This window comes from Odontesthes bonariensis, chromosome 14 (genome assembly GCF_027942865.1).
Source record: "Odontesthes bonariensis isolate fOdoBon6 chromosome 14, fOdoBon6.hap1, whole genome shotgun sequence".
Taxonomy (NCBI): domain Eukaryota; kingdom Metazoa; phylum Chordata; class Actinopteri; order Atheriniformes; family Atherinopsidae; genus Odontesthes; species Odontesthes bonariensis.
In genome coordinates, this window is record NC_134519.1 from 37,449,766 (window position 1) to 37,473,572 (window position 23,807).

Consider the following 23,807-nt stretch of genomic DNA (forward strand, 5'->3'; position numbering starts at 1 on the left):
TTTTGAGTGTTCATCAAGGCATATGCAAAGAAAATCTCCATGTGCATGCGGATATCTAAACTGTTGACATTCTTTTAAAATGATTCACTAACTGTTTGGGCAGATCACTTGCTACAAACTGGTCAGGTTACATATCTTCTTTTTGTATCGATAGAACCTCAGGTCCACACCAAAAGACAAATGCAGGCTGTCTTTTTTTTGGATTCTTTAAATATTTAGAGGGGAAAAAGATATCTTTCTAAATAGCACATTATGCATATGCAAGCAGAGTAAACAAGATGGAGAACCATTGTGTATATGTTTCTTTTAATATGCTTGTGGAAGATGTCTTCTGTCTCCTCTGCTCAAGTCCGGTATCAGAGGCTAATCATTGGGAACTTTCACCAGAGCTGTTTTTGTGCTGTGATGCACTCTGAATCCTGACTGAAACTCTTCAAACAGATTGTTTCTATGTCGTCCTTTTTTATTTGTGCATTGAAGTAAAACCACTGTGAAATAGTTGGAGATTAATATTGTCTTCTGACAGTGCATTTGAGATCAGACCAACCAGAAGAACAAGAAAGTGCGCTACAGCTGTTTTACTCAAAATTAGTACATTTCAGATTTCTTCTTTCTTTTTTTTTTTTCAATATTTTTTGGGGCTTTTTATGCCTTTATTGGATATATACTTGGAGAGATACAGGAAGCAGGGGGCAGAGAGATGGGGAAGACATGCAGCAAAGGGCCATCCGGTGCGGGACTGGAACCGGGGCCCGCTGCAGTGAGGACTGTAGCCTCTGTACATGGGGCGGCTGCAGTGAGGACTGTAGCCTCTGTACATGGGCCCGCTGCAGTGAGGACTGTAGCCTCTGTACATGAGGCGGCTGCAGCGAGGACTGTAGCCTCTGTACATGGGGCGGCTGCAGTGAGGACTGTAGCCTCTGTACATGGGCCCGCTGCAGTGAGGACTGTAGCCTCTGCACATGGAGCGGCTGCAGTGAGGACTGTAGCCTCTGTACATGGGGCGGCTGCAGTGAGGACTGTAGCCTCTGTACATGGGCCGGCTGCAGTGAGGACTGTAGCCTCTGCACATGGAGCGGCTGCAGTGAGGACTGTAGCCTCTGTACATGGGCCGGCTGCAGTGAGGACTGTAGCCTCTGCACATGGGCGGCTGCAGTGAGGACTGTAGCCTCTGTACATGGGCCGGCTGCAGTGAGGACTGTAGCCTCTGCACATGGGGCGGCTGCAGTGAGGACTGTAGCCTCTGTACATGGGCCCGCTGCAGTGAGGACTGTAGCCTCTGTACATGGGGCGGCTGCAGTGAGGACTGTAGCCTCTGCACATGGGGCGGCTGCAGTGAGGACTGTAGCCTCTGTACATGGGCCCGCTGCAGTGAGGACTGTAGCCTCTGTACATGGGGCGGCTGTAGTGAGGACTGTAGCCTCTGTACATGGGGCGGCTGTAGTGAGGACTGTAGCCTCTGTACATGGGGCGGCTGCTTAACCCACTACGCCACCGACCGCCCCATTTCAGATATTTCTGTGAAAGTTTTGGGTGTTTTTATTTGTGTCACGGTGCATAACTGCTGACAAAAGTGTGGAGATTAACACTTTAATGCTGTGATTTGACTGTCTTTTCACATTCAGAGCATCCACTCATTGTGGTGCTGCCAGCAGTTCATAGTTGGTACTGTGTCTTCTCAGCTCATTCAGCAGTAGAAATATGAGAAAGTCATCCATTCCCTTAAAATCTGCAAATCTTTCACATTTCCACCGGGTTTTAATTGTTCTCATTTGTGCCTTAATCTAGACTGTCTTCATTCATTTTGTAGCTGCTAAAATAAATGAGTTTGAATATTGCGTTCACAGAAACTTGTCTTCAGTCCAATCTCCCGTCCTGAGCGTGCCTGAGGCGACTGTGGAGAGAAACGACTCCCTTTGAACAGGAAGAAACCTCTGGCAGAACCAGAACCAGGAAGGGTGGCCATCCGCCTCCACCAGCTGGGGTTTGAGAAGACAGAAAAGACAGAATAGAAAGGGGAAAATAAAATGTTGGGAATATTTGATCGGTCTAGTCTCAAAAGCACTGCCACCTCCCTGCCAGGGCTGTTTTTGGAGCTGAAAATTCTCCCTTGAAATTCTTTTTAGACCCTAGTTGCTCTCAGCCTCCTTGTAAAACGTCCAGAATATCAGCGAGTAAGATAATACATGAGCTTATCAGCAAATATTCCGAAACATTTGCTTCCACTGTGAACATTTGTGTGGGAGGGAGTTTGTCCTTCCAGCTGTCCTGTACATTGCTTTCTTTTCTCTCCGTACTGTTGTGGATCCGTACAGATACCTGCAGTTAGGGCTGCACGATAAAACTATAACGATAGCTATCGAGGAATAACTTTTTCTCGATAGAGATATGAAACATGGTCGATATACTTTTCGATAGATTACATTCGTCCATCTTTTGACAGACAATACGAACAGCCAATGACAACAAGAGTTGTGCCGGGCTGAACCAATCACGTGGCTGGAATAGAGCCATGCTAGCAGCCATTTGTTTGTTTGTGCTGCTGCAGCCATATAAAAAAAAAAAAGAAAATGAGTGCTCCCTCGGAAGAAACAATGGAAGACACAGCCCAAGCTGTAAGGGATGACATTGTAGCGTTACTTGATAAAATGTTTACCAGAAGTTCTCACTGTCTAAATAAACCTTATTTAACCTCGTATGTAGGGCACCACCTTCAAAGAAGGAAAAACACAGAATGTTACGATTCTGGTATGTTAAGTTAATATTTTAATTAATAATCAGTCTCATATCTCGCTACTTTTGTGAATTCTCGTTTGGTTTGACAGACATTACGTAAAAAAAGCATACAACACAACCTGTGATTATACATATATATATATATATATATATATATATATATATATATATATATATATATATATATATATATATATATATACACATACATATATATATATATATATATATATATATATATATATATATATATATATATATATATATATATATATATATATATATATATATATATATATATATATATATATGTATGTGAACTATTTATTGAAACGATATGACCAAAGACATGAACCTTAAGACAAACAGGAGATGCGTTGAATATGGGTGATTATATAAAACACTTAGTGAATTGAAAATAAAATAGGGGAAATGGAGAGGTACCGGATTTACTCAAATAGTTTAGGTTTGGCTTACTATTTGAAGCTAAAGACTGACATCTTGGATTCATTTATCATTCTAACCGTGGAAGTCTGGAGACACCCATCTAACCGTCTGTAAGATGAAAAACGGGTCGACCATGGGCGTCAGCTTGATTTCAGAAGTGCTGGGGACAATTACCATAAACCTGAGTAAGGTTTGAAAAGTGCTGGGTACAAGCTAGGCCCATTACTTCAGAATTGAGGTTTCATGATAAATAATAGGCATTGCATTAGATGATGCGTATTGACGCGATATTGTCCCCATATTAAAAGTTAAAAGCCATCTGCGCGGTCTTGTTTAGGCCGTCAGAAACATCCTGTTCGGTTATTGCACAACCCTTGACACACCAACAAATCTCAGACAAACCTCGACCAAGCAAGAGCGCATCAGGAGACGTAGCCTGGCTACAAACAGCCCTTGCCCTGACAAAGTTTTCAAACATTGCCAGGCTATGAAACGACGGGCAAGAGTGAACGAGCAGCAACCCCTCTGTGAAATAAGTTTTCATTCATTGTCTATCTCGCCTGATATGCATCATAAACACTGAAGAATCTTCACCTGCAACACCAGCGACGTCTTTCATCACTCGGCCTAGTAATTACTTACAACACACAGACATATTGAAAAATGGTGACAGCGCACCACATCCACATCCAAACTCAAGTTTCAGAAACCGAAATTAAGCTTCAAACTAGAAACAACAGGCACCGGGCATCAAACTTGCCTGCACGCACACACGCACGCGCACGCACAGACAGGCAGACAGTCAGTCAGACACACACACACAATCGTCCACTTGTTTTTTATGTCCACTTCGCTCCTGCACCCTGTGTTTATATGCAAAAGTCCCTTCTTTAGATCGCTGTCCACTCGAGAGACCCAGCTAATACTTCATGACAAGACAGTTATGGTAGTCCAACTTCTATGCTAACCAGTCCAGAGCTAAATACAAAGCAACATGGAGATACTGTAAAATTGTCAGCTAGACAAGCCGTCAAATCGAGAACCCATTACCAAGTCATGAAGATAGGAATAAGAACAACTACAACAGCCCTGCCATAGATTACCAGGCAGTTACCACAAGCTAAACAGGTTTACACATCGTGAAAAGTGTGCCTTATATTACTCTTTAGGTTAGCCAGACTAGCCACAGACTAGCTTATGACAGTAGGCTACACACTGATTTAGAAAAGTGAGTGACAATACAGACAGACCCTACGTGAAGGAGATGAGATGAAATATAAAAAAAAATAGTGCCACGGCGGACACAATGATTAGTGGAAATCCTTCGGCCCCTACCTTGTCTTGTTCGTAGCGTCTGTGCAACACATCTTGTTAATATCCATATTTGTGTAGTTGCTATCCCATTGTGAACGTATTTCTTGGCGATTGCAGAGACAAATCTGTTCAATTTGTCCCTCTTTTTCTCCGCTCCTCCCTTCTGTCGTTTAATACCTCCTCCTGGTCCTCGATTCATTTTTTTAAATTGTTGTAAGTAATCCATCCGCGACATCTACTGTCCCCGTTTATCTCTTACTTTGACCAACAAGCTACAGAATGTTGAATCTTCTACGTTCTATTTTTTTTGGCGGGAGCCGGTAAATGAAATTCCCACAAGGCAGTGCTTTACTCCAGTTGTCTCAAACACATACAAAATATAGATAGATATACATTTATTTTATTTTAAACATTTTTACATCGTACGAAGATATATTCAGATAAAATAAAATAATGTAATGTAAATTAACCATAATAAAACACATCATCAAGGTCCCACCGTCAGTGTGTAATGTATGGCGAGTTCAGTGGTATATATAGCGAAAAGGTGCCATTGAAACGTCAGTAAGAAGGAACTTTTTAGGGTGACGAGGGAGCGTGATGAGCGACCGTGACTGCTCAGTCCGTGCCTGGTGGGAGCGGAGCGGATTCAACATATTCAGCAATGGGGGCTGATCGCAAGCGCATTCATACAAGGAGAGTGAAAGCAGAGCGGATCAAATAGTCTTTGGTTAGGAGAATGCCATGATATAAAATGATAGTTTTTAGCAAAAGCGGCGTTTGCACTTTCTCTACTTTTTTAAAGTGGTGGGGACAAATCTGCATGTTAGACAAAGTGCCGGGGACGCGTCCCCACCGTCCCCGGCGGAAATGACGCGCCTGGGGTCGACCTTACTTTACTGAAGTCCTGTTTAGTCAGCAGGTGGTAGCCACGCGGGGTCCGAGGGGATTTCTCTCGGTTCCGCGTCTCAGGGCCTTCCTTTGGTTGTGGATGGCTTTCGTGGACTTTGCAGTGGCCTGGGCGTTCGCTTCTTTCCCACCAGGAAACGGGGACTGGCTGGTATCGAGGACTTCACCGTACAGAATGACAAAATCATCCAAGTGTCAGAGTTGAAGGTGAAATAAGTTCACAAAATGTTAACAAAAAGTTGACAAGCTTGATGCCAGCTTTCTTGGTAGGAAAACTATGTGATGACGTGCAGCAGCGGAGGTTAAAAACATGCGACATAAAAAGAACATGGATGACGATGGACGAACAAAAACACAGAAAACGTGTATCTTTAGACTACTTCATTCTGTTTCTATCTTTGTTTGGATTTTCTTCTTCTTCCTCATCTTTCTATCCTGTCTTAGTCTTTTCATCTTCTTCTGCATCATTCATTCTCTCCGCATCATTCTGAAGACTTCTTCTTCATTCCATTGTCTTCTGCTGTGTTCCCATCTAGAGGCAAAGTAAATCTAAAGCACACTTTAGAAATTTCTCCTCATAAAAAAATATGAATCAGTCTTGTTTCCATCTGCAAAAAAAGCTATTGTGTGTTGTGTGGTCAACATGTGGCACAATAGTCTACATTCTTCATGGCTATAATACACAGAGGTGAGGTCATCAAGTAGAAAAAAACTTGAGGGAAGGGCACACATACAAAAAAACAAATGTAGTCATCTTTTGTCCTTCAAAAATATTGGCTATTTCTCTGTTTGGACTTGATGTACTTGGTAGTATGTACTTGGCAAGTTCGGCTCAGAAGTACGTACTCCCGAGGACGCACTACTGATATTCTGCATTTGGGATGTCAAACCTAAGCTCGGCCATCATATTACTTCACCTTTATCTCTACATTGATACTGTAAATAAAATGGTCAGTAATGCTCTGCCTGGATGTTTTCATTTTGGACACATTACAATTAATACTAGAAATTTTGCCCCGTGCCAATGGAGCTACTCCCCGCTGAGAGACAGGCTTTCATGTTATTGTGATAAAGGTCTTCCTGTCACTTTGACCCATATTGGACCCCGCTCCTGTATTGGGAGCAAGCATAACACAGTGGCTGGCATAAACCTGTTATAACGCATAAGGCCCATTTGATGAATTCAGAATAATGGGAAAATGGGAGTTTGTGCACGCTGTCGTGTGCATTAGTGTCATGAGTGGCTGGCATAAACCAGACAGACAGGTGTGCCCTGACTATGGCCAATTGACGGAGCACCAGAAGGGACAGCAGAAGCCAGTGGTGTCATTTTTATTTTGCTCCCATGTACGGTATTTTGTCATGGCAGTTTTAAAAACAGCCATCACATTGATTTGATAAGGAGATGAGACACCTGATTATATGGCCGTGCATGGGAGCACGAGTGGTCGCTCTCTGCGCGCAGAAGGGATTTGAGAGAAAACTGTGAGGCCAAGCACAATGACGGTGACTTTGGGTGAAAGAGGACAAAAATACCTACATTTTGCAGTACAATTTGTCTAGGTGCAACAGACATTTTGGACGTGGGAGGCGTTTGTTCGAGTGATTTTTAGTATTAATTTCAAGCTGGCCAAAATGAGACCCCAGGACAGCAGAGTGAGAGGAGTCCTGATATTTCCTAAAACTTAAACTGCCATTGTGTCAAAGCTATACAATATATCAACAAACCCTTTAGTTCAGTTCAGTTAAAGTTTCATGCCCTGTTTAAACTTTGAATGTCTCTGTGATGCCATTTGGTTGAGTTATGAGGCCTCCAAGTAGGGCTGTTTTTGTCCCATTACTTATGTATTTTAATGCATTTACATAGTGCTTCTGGTTTTTCCCAGAAAAATACAAGCACACTATTCCCGATGGCTGCACACCCGGGGATATGCTTCTTATCCCAACGGTGCGGAACTAGCAGCGCGGCGAAATTCGTGACGGAAACGTGAAAATGATAAGCGTCCGACACAATAGTAATACATGTGCTCTCATGCCTTTGGCATTGGCACCCATAATTAATATTAACAATATCTGTACTCCCTGTGGCAATATGAGTACTAATAAAGGGATAATTGGAAGGAAAATAATGTTGACAGTAGCAGTGGGCTTGTTGGTAGTTTTTTTTTTTTTTTAAATGAGTGGATGATAAAAAGAAGAAATAACCCTTTAAAACTGACTGGGTGGTAGTCGCTATTGTTGGCATGCTTTACCATGAAGCCGATGAAGAGGCAGCGCAACTGAGTCACCATGTCAGAACCAAATTTAAAATAGACTATATAATAGACTATAATAAACTATATTGACTGACCTCATATTTGAAGTTTAAACAACTACGTTGCCACCTGAAATCATTCAGGTACACACTCCCATACATAAAAAATTGTAATTTATAAAAGTCAGTTGTGCGTTTTCTCCGCCATCTTTCCTTCATCTGGAGTGCAGTGCATTCTGGGATACTAGGCTGCCCCAAGTACGCTCAAGTCACCCCCAGATGCATCCTTGGTAAACTGGGTGGAGCAAAAACTCATCCAGGCACTTGGTATTTGCCTTGAACTGGAACAGTACTTGGGCCACCACTGATGACACACAGTCACAAGAACAGAAGAACAGACACGTACGAATATTGAGAAATTGTGTGGACATTTAGACACATGTCATAGTTATTGTTAACTAAATGAACATTGGCACTTCTCTAACAGATTCATTTGTTTGGTGCACCTGTGTGTGTTCCTGCTTTTATATTTTTTTATATTAAAAGATGAGGCGAGGGCCGTACAAAGTTATTAAAATTAATGTATTCAAATCGTGGCATGGAGGGGGGAACTTATGGTTAGGAAGGCCAGACTTAGGATTAGGGCATGGTTCCTGTGACCCTTAAGGTTAGGAATATGGGAGGGGAAGGCATAAGAAAATAAACATATGGCGGTCTATTTTAAGGTAAAAACATTTTTGAGAAAAATCATTAAAATTATAAAAATTAATTTTTCAAATTAAGGGTTAATTAATTTAGGGTTAGGGTTAGGCATGGTCCTGTGACCTTAAGGTAAGGTCCAAGTGGAAGGGAAAGGTATATACAAAAAAGATCTCAATGTAAGATCAATTCTTTAAACCATAATGTAAATAAGTGGAAAATGTTTGAGAAAATGGAAAAATATGAGACCTTGTGTCAAAATGGAAAAGTAGTCAAATGACCAAGTTGCCATAATTTTTCATACAAGTTTTTTTGTCTGACTTGTGTAGGACTGTATGTCAGTTACCGATCAAGTTTGTTAGAAGCCAACGGGGTGCACGCTACAACTCAAGATCTGGCTGGTAGTTAGTGCGTGTGCACTAACTACGTGTGCCGTGGGAAACTTTGTGCGATTTGAGCTGTGTTCAAAGTGGGTGCGATAGACACAGGGTCCATACATATGTCTGTTATGTGCTGCAAGGGGAAGGGGGGGAGAAGAAAAATGGTTAAACATTTATTAAAACACTTAAAATTTATTTTCCAAATTGTGGCACGGATAGTCAGACTCAACGTTAGGCGTCTAGTCCTGTGTCCTTAGTGTAACCCTGTGACCTTAGGGTAAGGACCAGTGAGAGGGAAAGGTATATAGAAAAAATTATTAAGATTATTAAAAAAAATTCAAATGAATCTTCCAAATTTTGGCATGGAAGGCCCGACTAATGGTTAGGCGTATAGTCCGGTAAGGATCCGGTGGGAGGTAAAGGTATATAGAAAACGACCTAAATGTAGGATTAACTCTTTAAACCATAATGTAAGTACAAAACCTTATGTAAAAGGGGAAAAAATGTATGAGACCCTGTCAACAATGGAACAGTAGTGTATCAATACTCACCTCCTGTGAAAAATGGAACAGTGGTATCTCAATAGTGTAATTTCTAGTGTACTAACTCAGTTAATACGCCAGTGTGCAAAGTGCCCTTAAGCCTGTAAAATTTCATCATCTGTCCTGAAAATACACTGAAAAGTAGTCAATTTACCAAGTTGCCATAATTTTTCATAAAAGTTTTTTTTTGTCTGACTTGTATAGGCCTGCATGTCAGTTAGCGATCAATACAGTTTGTTAGCTCATTCCTAATGTCTCCTAAAGTATTCTATCTGGCCAGTGTAGGGCTATGGATTGGTTAGCATTCAGTTCAGTTCATCCGACCATAATTGATGTTTAATAAAGTGTTTTGTCTGGCTTGTGTGGGACTGTATGTCAGTTAACAACAGTCACAGTCTGTTCTTATATAGTAACTGTGTGATTATAAGACATTTTGAAACATGGGAAAGTGGTAACACAGTAATAGCTGAATGTTCTGAGAATGCCTGAGTCTTGTCAGTTATCTGAAATAAATGGTTGCTCAGTACTAAAAAAGTCTTATCTGTTGTTAAGGATGAGAGCCATGTTTAAGTCTACAGACTATATACTTTGTTTGTAGAGTTGTTATCTTCCAAATGTTTAAAGGCAGTGTAAATCATTATCAAGATTCCTGCTGCTGTATGTTGTAATGAACCAGTTGATCCACTAGTATTCATAGTAACAGAGTGACTTTATTCAACTTAATTCTTCCACTTCAAACACATTTTTACTTCAGTCTAACCGATTCAGAGTAACCTTTATTCACATAATACTGTGGCAGAACAGGCAGTGTCCCTCTGGAGTCATCCTGTTCCATAAAAACATAGAATAAAGCAGCAAGTAGCATTAAGAACATTTTAAGCATGCAAACTGATAAAGCGATTGATCCCTCTTCATAAATTTGGTACTCTATATTGCGGTCTATTGTTAAAGGGACACTATGTAATAAATTAAGTCATTTATTAGCTCAAATCAACATATTCATTCATAAGTTAGTCCTCATTGGTGTAAAATAATCTCTGTCAAAAATCTCACTTATCCTCCTGAGTGAAGAATAACTTGTCTGTATCTACATAGAGCAGGTAAGCTCTATGGAGGCTGCCATGTCCTTCCGGTCTATGAAAAATGACGAAGTGCCGAGAGGGACATAAAGCACTTCGAATCGCGATTTCCCCACCAGGCCTACAAGCAGAAATGACGTCATTGTGACGTCATTTCCGCCAAATGGCTTACAGCCGCTAATGCTAAATAGATTTTATTCCTTGGCACATATGTCTTTGTGTTCATTAGCTTTCTTTTTGTAAGTGCATCATCTTCTTCTTTTTATTATTATTCCTATGCTCCCCTTGGATATCTTCTTTTTGGCGTTATGCTCACATTTGTAAACTGTTATTTTGTTGATTTACTAATAAAGTTTAAAAAAAAAAAAAAAAAAAAATGCTAAATAGATTTTATCTCGTAAATGATCCCACTAATAATGCATTGATTGTTACCAAACTTCTGCCGTAGTACACATAGGCTCTTAGCTCACAAAACGAGGCATTAGAAAGTTTGTAAGTTTACCGGGAGTTTATTTACCGCTGCTAATGCTCCTATTGCTAACGCAGGCTAATGCTAACGCTTCGTCGACGTCACTTCCGGTAACTCCCGGAATATGACTAATTGCATTGCTTGCACACCAAAGGAGATGTTATGTTATCTGACATGTTATCTGTCATCTGTATTCATAGTGTTGTTGTATGTGTGTTATGTAATCCTTTGTACTGTGTGTCTTGATTTCTTTTTGTTTGTATGGACCTTGAGTCTGAAGCTATAGCTTCTTGAATCTTGACACATTCCGCTTGCCGTAGTTCAAGAAGTTGCAGCGCACATTTGAAAACGTGAGGCGCTAGAGAGCAAATTCATTCAACTTTGCAAAATAAAATTGCACCACTAGATGGGGGAAGAAATTACATAGTGTCCCTTTAAGGTTTTGTAACGCTGTTAGACTGGAGATGCCAGCTGTATTTCCACACTATCAGGAAGCTAGGCTAGTTTTTCTTTAACAATTTCAGGACTAATTCATCAGTGGTGTACCACAAGGTCGCCGAGCGTTTAGGTGATCAAGTCCAAGGGTTAGTCCTGTGTCCAATTTTGTTGGTGATTAGGAGATAATGGGGTTTATCTTTTAGCTTGCCCTGTTTTCGTTTTTTTTCTGTTAAGTTTCTGTTTAAGCCGTGTGGGTGACTAGCAGTTTCGATTTGGCCAGGAAGTCCGAAGTATCACGTGGTGGCCCTGTTTTTTTTAAACAAAGACCTGCTACTTATGTTAGGGTGAAGGTGTGAATTGAGATTGGGTTAAAATTCTAGTTTGTTATGCACTTGTAATGGTTATCATTATTTTTAGGGTTAGGTTTTGCCTTAAACCAGATGTTTCCAGGTTTTTTCCCCACTTTTTTGATTTCCATGAACAAAGTGGCATCAGCCCCAGTTATAGGTGAGCGTGCTCCCTAAATCTTGGGCCTCAGCTTCCATAATGGAAAGCACACCAGTCACATTGAGGATATCAACAAAGTATTCCTTTTACCGCCAGACTGTAACCCAAGTTGAGACCAGCTATTTCCTCTACCCAATGAAATCCCTTCATATGTTAGTAATGGAGTTGAGGGTTGCCGCCACAACAAGTACCAACCACCTTTTATTCACAGGTCTGTACAGGTGCCATTTTGACTTGATGACACCGGTTTCCTCAGAATGTTAGAGAAACTCTCCAAAAGATGGGATTTGACCACCTCCCAGACTGAGGCCTCTGCCAAACATTCCAAGCATACCTTTGCTAAAGGCTTTGGCACAGCTGACCAGTTGACAGCCCAGTTCATCCCTTTACTCAAGTGTTAATAATTTTAATAAAACAATTTCAAAACCAATAGTTCACCTGTGACCTCAAGTATGCTGTTGTCAAGTGTAGTTATGACCACCCCTATGTTTGAACATGGTATTTGTGATAAACACACTGGCCCTCATTTATCAAGCCGTCGTAGAAAGCATCGTATATATGAGCGGAGAACTCGTCGTACGCAGAGGCTCAAGTGAGATTTACAGAACATGCGTACCACACCAATCCCATCGTAAAACCGAGCGGCTGTTGATAAATCCGGCGGCCGAAATCCATCGTAATGATCCTAACCACGCCTTCTACAAAAGGGGGGTGAGAGGCCGCACCTCTAGAATTTGCGACATGGATAGACGAAAGGCGGCAAAGAAACGCTGTCAACGCTGTTGACAGCTGGGACGGCTGTCAACAGCGTTGGTGATGTAAATCGCAGACCGGACGAGTTATGTATTTTCCCCTACTGTGATGGTCAATAAAATGTGATAAATTCCAGATTAAATGAAATCTAAAATTGAACGATGTTTTACTTTTTCTCCAATAAGATCAGGAAGAAGTGGTCCGATATGAAATTTGCAGTTCTCCGACGCAGCATGTCACAAACGGAGGGGGGGGCTCCGATCCAGGTTTGGATTTGAGTGCCTTGGAGGAGAGGATCGGAGCTACGTCTTTGCGTATGCGCAGTGTTAAAGCGCCTCTCCTGTACGGCTCATAAGCCACTCATCATTTTCCCGAAAGAAATCCTGCCGGTCCCGGAACACTCTCTCGCGCCTGATGCGCGCGTTCAGGTCCTCTAACAAAGCCAGATCTGCCATCGTTTCGCCATTACCGAGCCGCTAGAATCACCTCTTAAATAGGCGGTTGAATAATGAGCCATCACTCTTCCAATTACGGAGTTGTAGGCTACTTGTTTATTTTTTTTATTTATTTAATTTGCGTTTATGTTTATATTTATGTTGAAGTCAAATAAAACACGGGCCTTCTTTGAAGTGATAAGTCTGTAATTTTAACCTAGGGATTTGTTGCGACTCATGAGGCACGCACTAGTGACGCTGCTGTTTATGTATGCTATTGCAGTCACCGCAAGTCAAAATGGAAAAGTGCGTACACGCCCTCAGACCTGTCGTGGCGATTTCATCTTTCCTGCGCTCACGATGGATTTGATAAATGCCAACCTTTGCGCATAAAAGAACGTACACATGACCTACGCATGTTTTTCGTCTTACGCAAGTTTGATAAATGAGGGCCACTGTGAGCAGCACAGAAGCTCAATAATGGAACACTACTCGGGTTTATATCTGACCGGCCGTTTCTCCCATTCACGTCTCATTGGGTTTTGTTGTTATTGCCCAAATTAGTGTTAAAGTCTCCCAGTGCACCACCTAGAGGGGGTGGGTCACCAGGAGTATGGTCCATTGTAAATTGCTCAGGCTGTGCCTGGCCAGACGCCAAGGGCAAAGGCTCGACCACCAGGCACTTGGTTTCGAGTCTCTCTCCCAGAGCTGGTTCCAAGGCTTGGCCCTGGTCTCTTTATTTCAGCCACGGCCTCGAATGATTGCTCTGTGTTTATATGTTATTAGTTCAGTCAGACTTTATATGTGTTGATTCTGAAGATGTCACGCCGAAAAGGGCCGTGCACACAAAAAAAGCCAAATGCAGATCGAGACGGAGTGGGAAGATCAAAAACCAGTTTATAAGAGTAGTGGCTGGCGTGTGTCCAAAGAGGTTTGTATCCAGTTCAGGTACTCACTGGGGAGAAACAAAGTGTCAACAAAGGCGATTCAGGGGTTCCGTGGAAATCAAAACTTAGAATGTAGTGGCTTACAGTGAGATCCAGAAGGAGTGAACTGTGGGATGGTGTAGTCCAAGGCTGTGGTGTGACTGATCAGGGATAGTGGCGTGGTGGGCAGGCAGGGTGGCGTGGTGGGCAGGCAGGCAGGTAGGCGGCAGCAGCAAAAGAGTAATAGGGAAGACTGGAGGTCAACAAAGCAAGGGGAACACCTCAAAGAGAAAAAAAATGGAAAAATACAAAGGCAAGTTCGTAATTTTGAATAAAACTCCCAAGAACCCGCCTAGAACTCATTTATCTGACATTTTCATCCACAGCAACTAACAAGAAAGAAATCCATGAAAAGGATGTGTGAGGTTCAGTATGTTGCCCAAGGATACTTGGACATGTAGACCAGGAAAGTTGCAGATTAAACCAGAAACCTTCCAAATAAAGAACAATCATGAACAAAAAGGAAAAAAAATTCTCGTAGTGATAGATTTAGTTGAAGCTCTGTTGTCTCTCAACAAGTGCCAATGAGCAAGGCACTGTTGCCCCTACTATTCTGATATCACTGCTTAATAACTAGTGTTGGTCATCTTTCTTTTAAAAAGTAATTAGTTATAGTTACAAATTACTTCTCCCAAAAAGTAATTGAGTTAGTAACTCAGTTATCTCATTGTAAGAGTAATTAGTTACTCAGCAAAGTAACTGTGGTGTTATTTTTCATGTTCTATATGCTGTTCACCTGTTGCTGACCCGAAAAATCGAGCATTGCTTGTTTTAACAGAGTGGCTCCCTTGCTGGCTGCATTTGGGCTTGGGCTGGGGCTTGGGTTAGCAGCAGCAGCAACAAGTGTCATGTTAGCATGTGTTGATGTGAGGTGCTTCATAAGATTCGAGTTGCTTGAGGCAGACGTGGATAAAGTCTTTTTTCCTGGGCATACCGTGCATGCTACATAAACATTCATGCCTTTAATTTCAATGAGTGAGAAGTAGTGCCGGTACTTCCAGTTTAAGAACGGTACCTTTGAATTTCCCTGGCTCTAGTCGCCATTGTTGCTGTCTTGTTGTGTTTGGCAGTCAGAGCGTGCAGTGAGACAGCGTGAGCAGGGCATGATCCGCCCACCCAGCCAATAAACGACATCATCATCCCCACCCCTGCTCTCTCCAGGCAGCTGATGTGTGGCCAAAACCTGACACCTTGTAGTAACGCGCCACTTCACATTATCAGTAACAGCAACGGCGTTGCAACGATGGGAAAAATAATTAATTGGATTACTCGTGACTGAAAAAAATAATGCCGTTAGTAACACCGTTATTACCAACACCGTTAATAACAATTAAGCAGAGTGGTAGGGTATGCAGTTCCCAGTGGGAATGTTTCTCGAACGGTATAACTATTCCTGGATCAGGAAATATATATGGAAAGTTTCATGTTTACTGTTGAAGTTGTGTGACTAGATAGTGTAGTGGTGAGATTGCTGCCTTTCATGTGGGTGACTGGAATTCGAATCCTAACCCCCTGCATGAAAAGGTACTACCTCCAGTAGGGGTCCTTAGGCAAGACCCCCTTACACTACCTGCCCACCTGGGAAATGAGTGTAAGTCGCTTTGGATAAAAGTGTCTGCCAAATGCTTAAACAAGACGTAACATAAAGTTAGATGAAAGAATTCTCTGCTTGTTAACCATCACTTCTTGCAGTAATTTGTAGCAGTATAATGTGTCTAAAGTGCCCTCACCTGCAAACATACTGCGATCCAAAGTGTTTGTGTATCCTCACTATTCCTGTTGTTGCTAGATGCATGATGTCACAGCCTAACTCAAATCTATTGGCTGTTTCTTTCTCTTTGTGTTTTAGATTGGGAGGCGAGCTGAAGGGGAAGCTGGATTTAGTCTGGAGAGGCAGCGGGGCTTCTTTTCCTTACGTCCTCTCCTTCCCTTTGGTGTTGTGCACTCATTCACACCACTGCCCTGTAACCCATTTGTCACACTTCTTCCATCACTACATTCATTTTTTCCTTTTCCTTCCCCTTTCTACACATCTATTCACTATCTTCCCAAGGTCTTGTATGGGAATAGGTCAGTAGAATCTAAGCACCTCAAACCAGTGTAGCCCTCTCAATACAGACCTTTAAGACAGCAGTTGAAGCTCCAGAGGTTTTTATAGATAGAGATGATCCCACTCAGACAATGCAGAAGTATATGTAACTAAACTAGTCCCCAAATCCATCCCTACCCCTCCTCAGAATCCTGCTTTGTGTCTCAGACGATGAGGAGGGCCCAGGGCTTCATCTATTTTTAGACTGTTTCGTCTTTATCTTGTGTCTTCATGCTTTGGGGGTCCTCTTGTGCCCCCGCCCTCTGTCGCCCCCCCCTACATCCGTTGCCAACACGGCCGGACACCCCAGTCGCCTCGTTGCCATGCCAACGGAGACATTGGCTCCAGCCCTACCAGATAGCAAGGCCACTGGCCCTGCAACACCCTTCAGTTCAACCGTACCCCTCCGTATCCTCAACAAGGGCCCTGACTACTTCAGGAGACAGGTACCCTGAGTGTATACTGTGTGTGTGTGTGTGTGTGTGTGTGTGTGTGTGTGTGTGTGTGTGTGTGTGTGTGTGTGCGTGTGTGTGTGTGTGTGTGCGCGTAGATATATAAATATATATGAGGCAGAATACTTTGACTATTGAAGGTATTTTTTTACGCTGGTGAATAGTATCTTAGAATATGACACCCAAGCTGTAGTAGATTCTCCAGAAGTGAATGTTGTAAATTCATCCCAGAGTAGCTCTTCTTTCCTGGGTTTAGTGTACTCTCAGCTTTCTTTGTGTTTTTTATTTTCTGGGTTTTTTTTAATTGATTTTTTTATAGCCTTAGCCCAGAGGTGACAGCTGTAAATGGAACTCAGAACATACTTAATAAATATTTCATCAATAAAGCCCATTTCCAAGTGTGTGGTGAGTGGAATATAAATCCTTTCATTTTCTATCTTACCTTCTTGTCATTAGATACTAACTCATCAGGTATGAATTTGTTCTTCATTGCATAAGAAAATAAGGGTTTTGTGTTGTGAATGAAAAGTGTGAATCATTTAAAAAATGGCAGCTGGTTTAGTCATGGAGGCAAAACGGTTGAATTCTTGATGTAATGCAAATTAATTCTTGCTGGCACTCTATAGCATACATGTGTACCTAAGAGACATTGGGCCTCATGCAAGAACATTTTCGTATTCTTTTTCTAAATTTCTCTCACTTTTTTTGTATGAAGGTCTCGTACGAACACGCCACGTCAGATTCAACGAACGCTCTTGATTTGGGGAAAAAGTGTGTAAACGACCTGCGTAAATGATGAATCCCACCCGTGCGTATTTAAGTGCACAAGGATAGTAAATTTGCATACTCCACGCCCAGAATAATACCATGTACGGCTACATTTCCTGTCTCGTGTGCCAGGAAGTGTTGAGACATGAGAATGGCATCAAGGCGCAAAAAGAAAAACTTTAGGGGCTCTGAGACTGAAGTTCTGCTTTCAGAGATCCAGAAAGGAAAATCTGTCATTTTTAGCAGTGTCAGCAGTGGAATTACGGGACCTGCTAAAGCCAAGAAATGGGAAGTTATTACGAGTGCTGTTAATTCTGTGTCACCTGTAGTTCATAATGTCACCGAAATAAAGAAGAAATGGTTTGATATGAAAATGGCTTAAAAAAAAAACCGTCTCGCCATGGGCAGACGCTCAATGACTGCAACTAAAGCCGTGCAATCAGCTGTTGCCTCATCATGATGGCACTTTGATGGGGCGGTTAATGAGGGGGGTCTACCATGGGTGATAAACTGATGAGAGCTTTGATGACCAAGGGGAGCGCACGACTCACAGAGGACTGGGACACCCCCGATCTGTCTCCAATCTCCCTCTGAAAGGTTCCAGTGGCCAAAAATCCAAGGGTGGTGAGGACCTGGACGTGTGGTGGAATTGGGTTTGATCGGCGTGTTTTCACGATGTCAGCCATTTGTCTGTCTCCACAAGGATATCTACACGGTCTCAGAACACACGCTATCTTCCAAGAGCCTGACGCGCTAAGGCATCCAAAAGTAGAAAGTCAGCCGCTGGTTACGCTTCCCATTGACCTTGTTATATACAGAGTCAAATTAACCTTTAATTAGTGCATAATTTAAGTCAAACAGAATAATGTCAGCATCATTATGGGGTATAATGTATACATTTATTTATGATTGCTAGGGGCAGTCAGTGGCGTAGTGGGTTGGGCGGCCGCCCCATGTGCAGAGGCTGCGGTCCTCGCTGCGGCCGGCCCCGGTTCGAGTCCCGCACCGGGCGGCCCTTTGCTGCATGTCTTCCCCCTCTCTCTGCCCCCTGCTTCCTGTCTCTCTCCATCTGCCCTATCCATTGAAGGCATAAAAAGCCCCAAAAAATATATAAAAAAAAAATTTATGATTGCTTCAAAGTAATTAAATATACAATCCATTAGTCAAGCAAACTTGATTGGAATAACAGCGGACTATTTTAGGAAACTCCTACGACAGGTCTGGATCACTCGTAAATTCTGTTCGTACCTGAAAGAAAACTCAAAATACGAAACAATTTGTGAAAGTTCTCTTAAATCACTTGAACGCACGATTTAAGAACAAATCTATTCGTACGAGTGGTTCTTGCACGAAGCCCATTGTTTTGTTTATATCTTTCAACCCACAGTGTCATCTTGTTTCAAATCAAAACAGTCCCAAAGATTATGCTAATTGCTTTGTGTTCAGATACATACAAACCTGACTGCTAGCAGCTGTACACAACACGTCTGAGATGAAAATCCCCACTTGTGATGCCTCTCTAATCCCACAAATGTTGCAATGTTTGAACAGAATAAACGTTCATGAAAAATAATTCTTTTCTGATCTGTACTTCAGGTGGACCCTAACCCCAAACGCCTCAGTGCTGTTGAGAGACTTGAAGCTGATAAAGCGAAGTATGTCAAGAGCCAGGAAGTAATCAACGCCAAGCAAGAGCCAATCAAACCACCTGTCCTGGCCAAGCCTTCTGTTGGCCATGCCCTTTTGTCTAAGAGAAGCTCTGGGACTGGTGGAGGAGGAAATGGGGGCGGGATACCTTTCAAAGCATCCAATAATAATGCCAAGTCAGACACATGTCCAACAAACAGTGGCAGCAGCAAACGAGAGAATTTAAACCTGGAGATCTTAAAAAATCTGCTAAACTCATCTTCGTCCTCTGGGGCAGGATCTGAAGGACTACCAAGTGGAGCCAAGAGTGCTGTACTGATGAGGTCATCAGGGGGGATGGCCAGGAGCTGGACACCCACAGGGTAACTAATATGCAAAGCTTATGTCTTATACCTTTGATGAAGGATTGAGTTTTTTTTTCAACTTGAACACATCCATTACAAATGGCCCTCAACTGATGTTCTGAATGTTGCTCTGGTTTAAAGTGGTTCACCCCATTGTCAGCATAATTTCAGACAAAAATCTATCAGAGATATTGTGTTGGCCTTGTAAAATGAACCCCTCCCACCACTAGTTCACATCACTTGTTCTTATCAGCCTCCACTGGCTCTGCTGAATCCACTGAAGCCTCACTGAGATGAGCAACATTTGGACCAGTGGTGAAGGTGGACACTGACTTGGCTTGTTTTAAGTGATTCTAAAATGGATTTAATCTCAGATATTATGGAGACATTAATGCAACTGAGAACTGCTAGTGTGAACAGTCCGATGGAAAACTAGATGGGTGTTGGATTTCCAGTCTAACAGAGCAGTGACAGCATCAGCCGGCTGAACACTTCAAGTGGAGCCATCCTATTTATTCTGAACCGGTGAAGAGAATGATCAGGCTGCATGTCTGCTAACTTGCCTTAAAGGAATAGTTCGCCTCTTTTGACATGAAGCTGTATGACATCCCATACTAGCAATGTCGTGCATGAACATTGACTTACTGCCGAGTTCCAGCCTCGTTTTGGTGTTGACGAAGGTAGTCCGGCTAGTTGGCTGGGGCCACAAAAATAAAGCGTTTTGCTTCTCAAAACAATATGCGTTCAACAGAGTAATATATTTGCATCACAAAATCGTTCATCCAGAAAAAGTCAGACCTCACACCTTGAGGTTGTACCGTTGTAGACCGAGCAGACTGAGCAGTCCCCTGCTTCCGAGCAGCAAACACCGTAACAGGCGCGGCAGGCGGCAGCACGCAGTGATACGAAGGGAGAGAAAATAGGGCCAAGCGATTGTAAGGTCTGACATTTTCCTGGAGAACCATTTTGTGATGCAAATGTATTACTCTGTTGAACGCATATTGTTTTGAGAAGCAAAACGCTTTATTTTTTAAACCCCAGCCAACTAGCCAGACTACCTTCATCAACACCAAAACGAGACTGGAACTCTGCTCACAGGACGCAGCGGGGGGTAAGAAGATGTTTATAAATGATGTTGCTGATATGGGATGTTACACAGCTTCATGTCAAAAGAGGCGAACTGTCCCTTTAATGTCTGCAAGTATGTGAATGAGTATGTGTAGTACATCGAAATACAGCATAGTATGGAGTAGTTCAGTGTAGTACTGAGAAGTACAGCACAGTACAGAGTAGTTCATTGTAGTGCAGAGTAGCACAACATAGTACAGCATAGTACAGAGTAGTTAAGCATAGTTCAGTGTAGTACAAAGATGTAGAGAGTAGTACAGTAGTACATTATAGCTTAGTACAGAACAGTACAGCACTTCAGTTTAGTACAGAATAGTACAGAGATGTACAATGTAGTACAGAGCAGTACAGTGTAGGACATAGTAGTGCACTGTAGTACACAAAAATATAGTGTAGTACAGTATCTCTGTGTCACTCCACTGGCTTGAATGCCTCTTGTTGTTTCTTCTCCTAGGATGCCGCTAACCTACCGATCTACACTGACACTCAATGAGCAGCCCCCAGACTCAGCTCCCAGTCCCAGCACCTCCCACTCTCTCAGATCCTTCTCCCGTTCTCTGAAGGTCCCTGCCATCAGCAGTGGGGGGCGTCGCAGTCCGCTGCAGGGAGGAAATCTAAACCTTAGTAGACGAGTCCAGGATGAGAGGGGACGTGGACGAGGAGTTGTTGATGAATCTCGTTCCCCGCTGCCCCCGCTGCTCACCTCCCACTCGTCTTCCGACCTTCTGCGACTGTGCAACGGGAAACCGTTTCGCACGGCTCGATCCAGTAGCTCCTCAGCACCACCCCTCCCTCCAAAACCAAATCCTGCCTCCCTCCCTCCTCCTGCTCTTTCGTTTTCACTGCCACCCCCTCGTCCAACTTTGTCCCCTCTGACCTTAGACAAACCCCCCCCCCAATCATTACCTTGTGATTTCGGAGAGCCTCCCAGCAGATCAGCTGATTCCAACATGGAGCTTGAGCATGGTTCTTCTGTGGCTTGCCGCTCTTCACTACATAGATCTAAATCGGACCTGTCAGACCGGTATGCCCGGGCGGGAGCTGATGTGGAACGCTTCTTTAACTACTGTGGCCTCGACCCAGAGGAGCTGGAGGCAGTCGGCCCGGAGAACTTTGCACGGGCCAACTCAGACATCGTCAGCCTGAACTTTCGATCAGCGTCCATGATCTCTTCCGATTGTGACCATTCACGGCGATCTTCCAATGAAGGAATATCAGAGGGGGATGAAGGTGACGATGAAGAGGAGGAGGCTGGGGAGCGTGTGCCTTATGGCATCTCGGCTGTGGAGCGTAATGCGAGGGTCATTAAATGGCTGTACAGCATCAAGCAGGCCAGGGAGACACAGAAAGTCTCCCATGTTTAGGATAGGCACGGCTGTGGACTGCGATCATCCCAATAACAGGAGGAACATCGTTTTTCACAGCTTTACACACTCTGACCCCAGAACTGAAACTTTGTCAAAATGTACGGATCATTTGCAAAGCAAGCAGAAAGTCTAAGAGGTCCAAGCCAACCGAGGTGAGAAAACAAGGAAAACTTGTTTGGAGAAACTTACTCTAATCCCTCAAGGTTTAGAATGAGGTCAACACTAAGATTTGAAACATAAAATGAGACCGATGTAAATACAATTTTCTGTCTGGCCAGAAAGACACAGTGATTACTGGTTGCTCTGTGGACACTGATGAGCTCTGTCAGTTCGCTAGAGCAGCAGGAAGAAGAGCAACATACACTGCGATCATCCGTGAGTCCATGAAGTGATCACTCCACTGCGAGGGTGAATGGACTCCATCTTGGCTTATCAAAAATAGTTTGAACTGCCGTTTCCATAAGTGTTGGCTGGTATCAGCCAGATATCATGTTACCTGTTCAGCCTACAAACTGATCTGCTTTCACAGCTGTTTCCCTGTAGGACAAGATTTATCAATCAAAGTGATCTGAGTGGAATTCTTATTAAGATGTTATGGTCCGGGGCGGTCAGTGGCGTGGTGGGTTGGGCGGCCGCCCCGTGTGCGGGGGCTGCAGCGGGCCCCGGTTCGGCTCCCGCGCCGGGCAGCCCTGTGCTGCGTGTCTTTCCCCTCTCTCTGCCCCCTGCTTCCTGTCTCTCTCAGACTGTCCTGGCATTAAAGGCATAAAAAGCCCCAAAAAAAAATACTTAAGATGTGGTCCAACGTGGCATGCTGAGCAGTGGGGTCTGGGTATCTGAGAGGTGGATTCTTTTTTTCAGGTGGTGTGTTGCCCTTTGGCATAATCAGTTACATGTAAGAATACTTGTTTTTCTGCCATATTTATTGCACCTGAAAATGGCAGAAAATTGTTTCTACGTGGTCACTTAACTTCTGTTGCTTGACTTTAATGGGAAAGCATTATTATAAACGTAACATCAGTTTTGAAGGTTTTATATTCAATTCTGTCCACAGAGTAGTCTCATGACAGTTTAAGGCGACTGGCTCCAGCTGGCCTTGGACTAAGTGGACCAAGGGCTCCGCCACAACAAACCAACAAGACCCAGCGGTGATGAAAGAGTCCCGGCGCAGCACAAAGATCCTGCCCACCTCCAGCTGCTCAGCTGGGATAAAACCCAATTCATCGTGAATGGAAAAAAATCAACATCTGCTAATTATCACACTGCACAGAAGTTTGTGTTCGGTCGGAGGATATGTTTGTACAAATCATGGATTTTCCTGTCAGAATGATCTGTCTCACCGACAGAGCTGATGCTTTTCCAACATGCTGACTCAGCTGAAAAACTGCTGACAGGGGTGCGTTCCATACTGAGGAGACAGAGAGTACATTCGCTCCCGATAGGCCACTTAAATCTTCAAATGCGTATGTAAGTCATCTCACTGTGTAGTCTGTGGGGCAGTAATGACTCTAAAATCTGAAACTTCTCTGGAGCTGATGTGATGAACAATGCAGAGAATTCAGAAGTGGGTGTAAAAGTGTTTACCTCTGTATATACAGCACTACACCACTGATGCTTGCCAACGCCGTCTGTACGAAGAAATCTCCATTAAAAAGCAAGACAGATCAGTGCGTTTGAAGTGTTGTGTCTTCTTCACTTGATCTGGCTCCTGTGGAGCCAAGAGACCAGCAGGTAGGCCAGCAGGTAGGCCAGCAGGTAGACCAGCAGGTAGGCCAGCAGGTAGGCCAGCAGGAAGACCAGCAAGAAGGCCAGCAGGTAGACCAGCAGGTAGGCCAGCAGAAAGGCCAGCAGCAAGACCAGCAGGTAGGCCAGCAGGTAGGCCAGCAGGTAGGCCAGCAGGTAGACCAGCAGGTAGGCCAGCAGGTAGGCCAGCAGGAAGACCAGCAAGAAGGCCAGCAGGTAGACCAGCAGGTAGGCCAGCAGAAAGGCCAGCAGGTAGGCCAGCAGGAAGACCAGCAGGAAGACTAGCAGGTAGGCCAGCAGGAAGACCAGCAGGAAGACCAGCAGG

The 23,807-nt window shown here is 43.4% G+C and overlaps 1 protein-coding gene across 2 annotated transcripts in view; it reads left to right on the forward strand.

The window, feature by feature from the left end:
* fam110b (family with sequence similarity 110 member B) overlaps positions 1-23,406 on the forward strand; it is a 64,431-nt gene extending 41,025 nt beyond the window's left edge. Inside the window, exons 2-5 of one of the 2 annotated variants that reach the window (XR_012772799.1) lie at positions 15,797-16,482; positions 18,853-19,265; positions 20,830-21,894; positions 22,794-23,406. Coding sequence is in view for 1 of the 2 variants with exons in the window: in XM_075482433.1 (XP_075338548.1) it covers positions 16,360-16,482; positions 18,853-19,265; positions 20,830-21,739 (1,446 nt within the window). In the remaining variant the exon portion in view is untranslated. Of the gene's footprint in view, positions 1-15,796; positions 16,483-18,852; positions 19,266-20,829 lie in introns of both variants that reach the window. The other variant, XM_075482433.1, reaches the window with a different exon arrangement.
* The last annotated feature ends 401 nt before the right edge of the window (positions 23,407-23,807 follow it).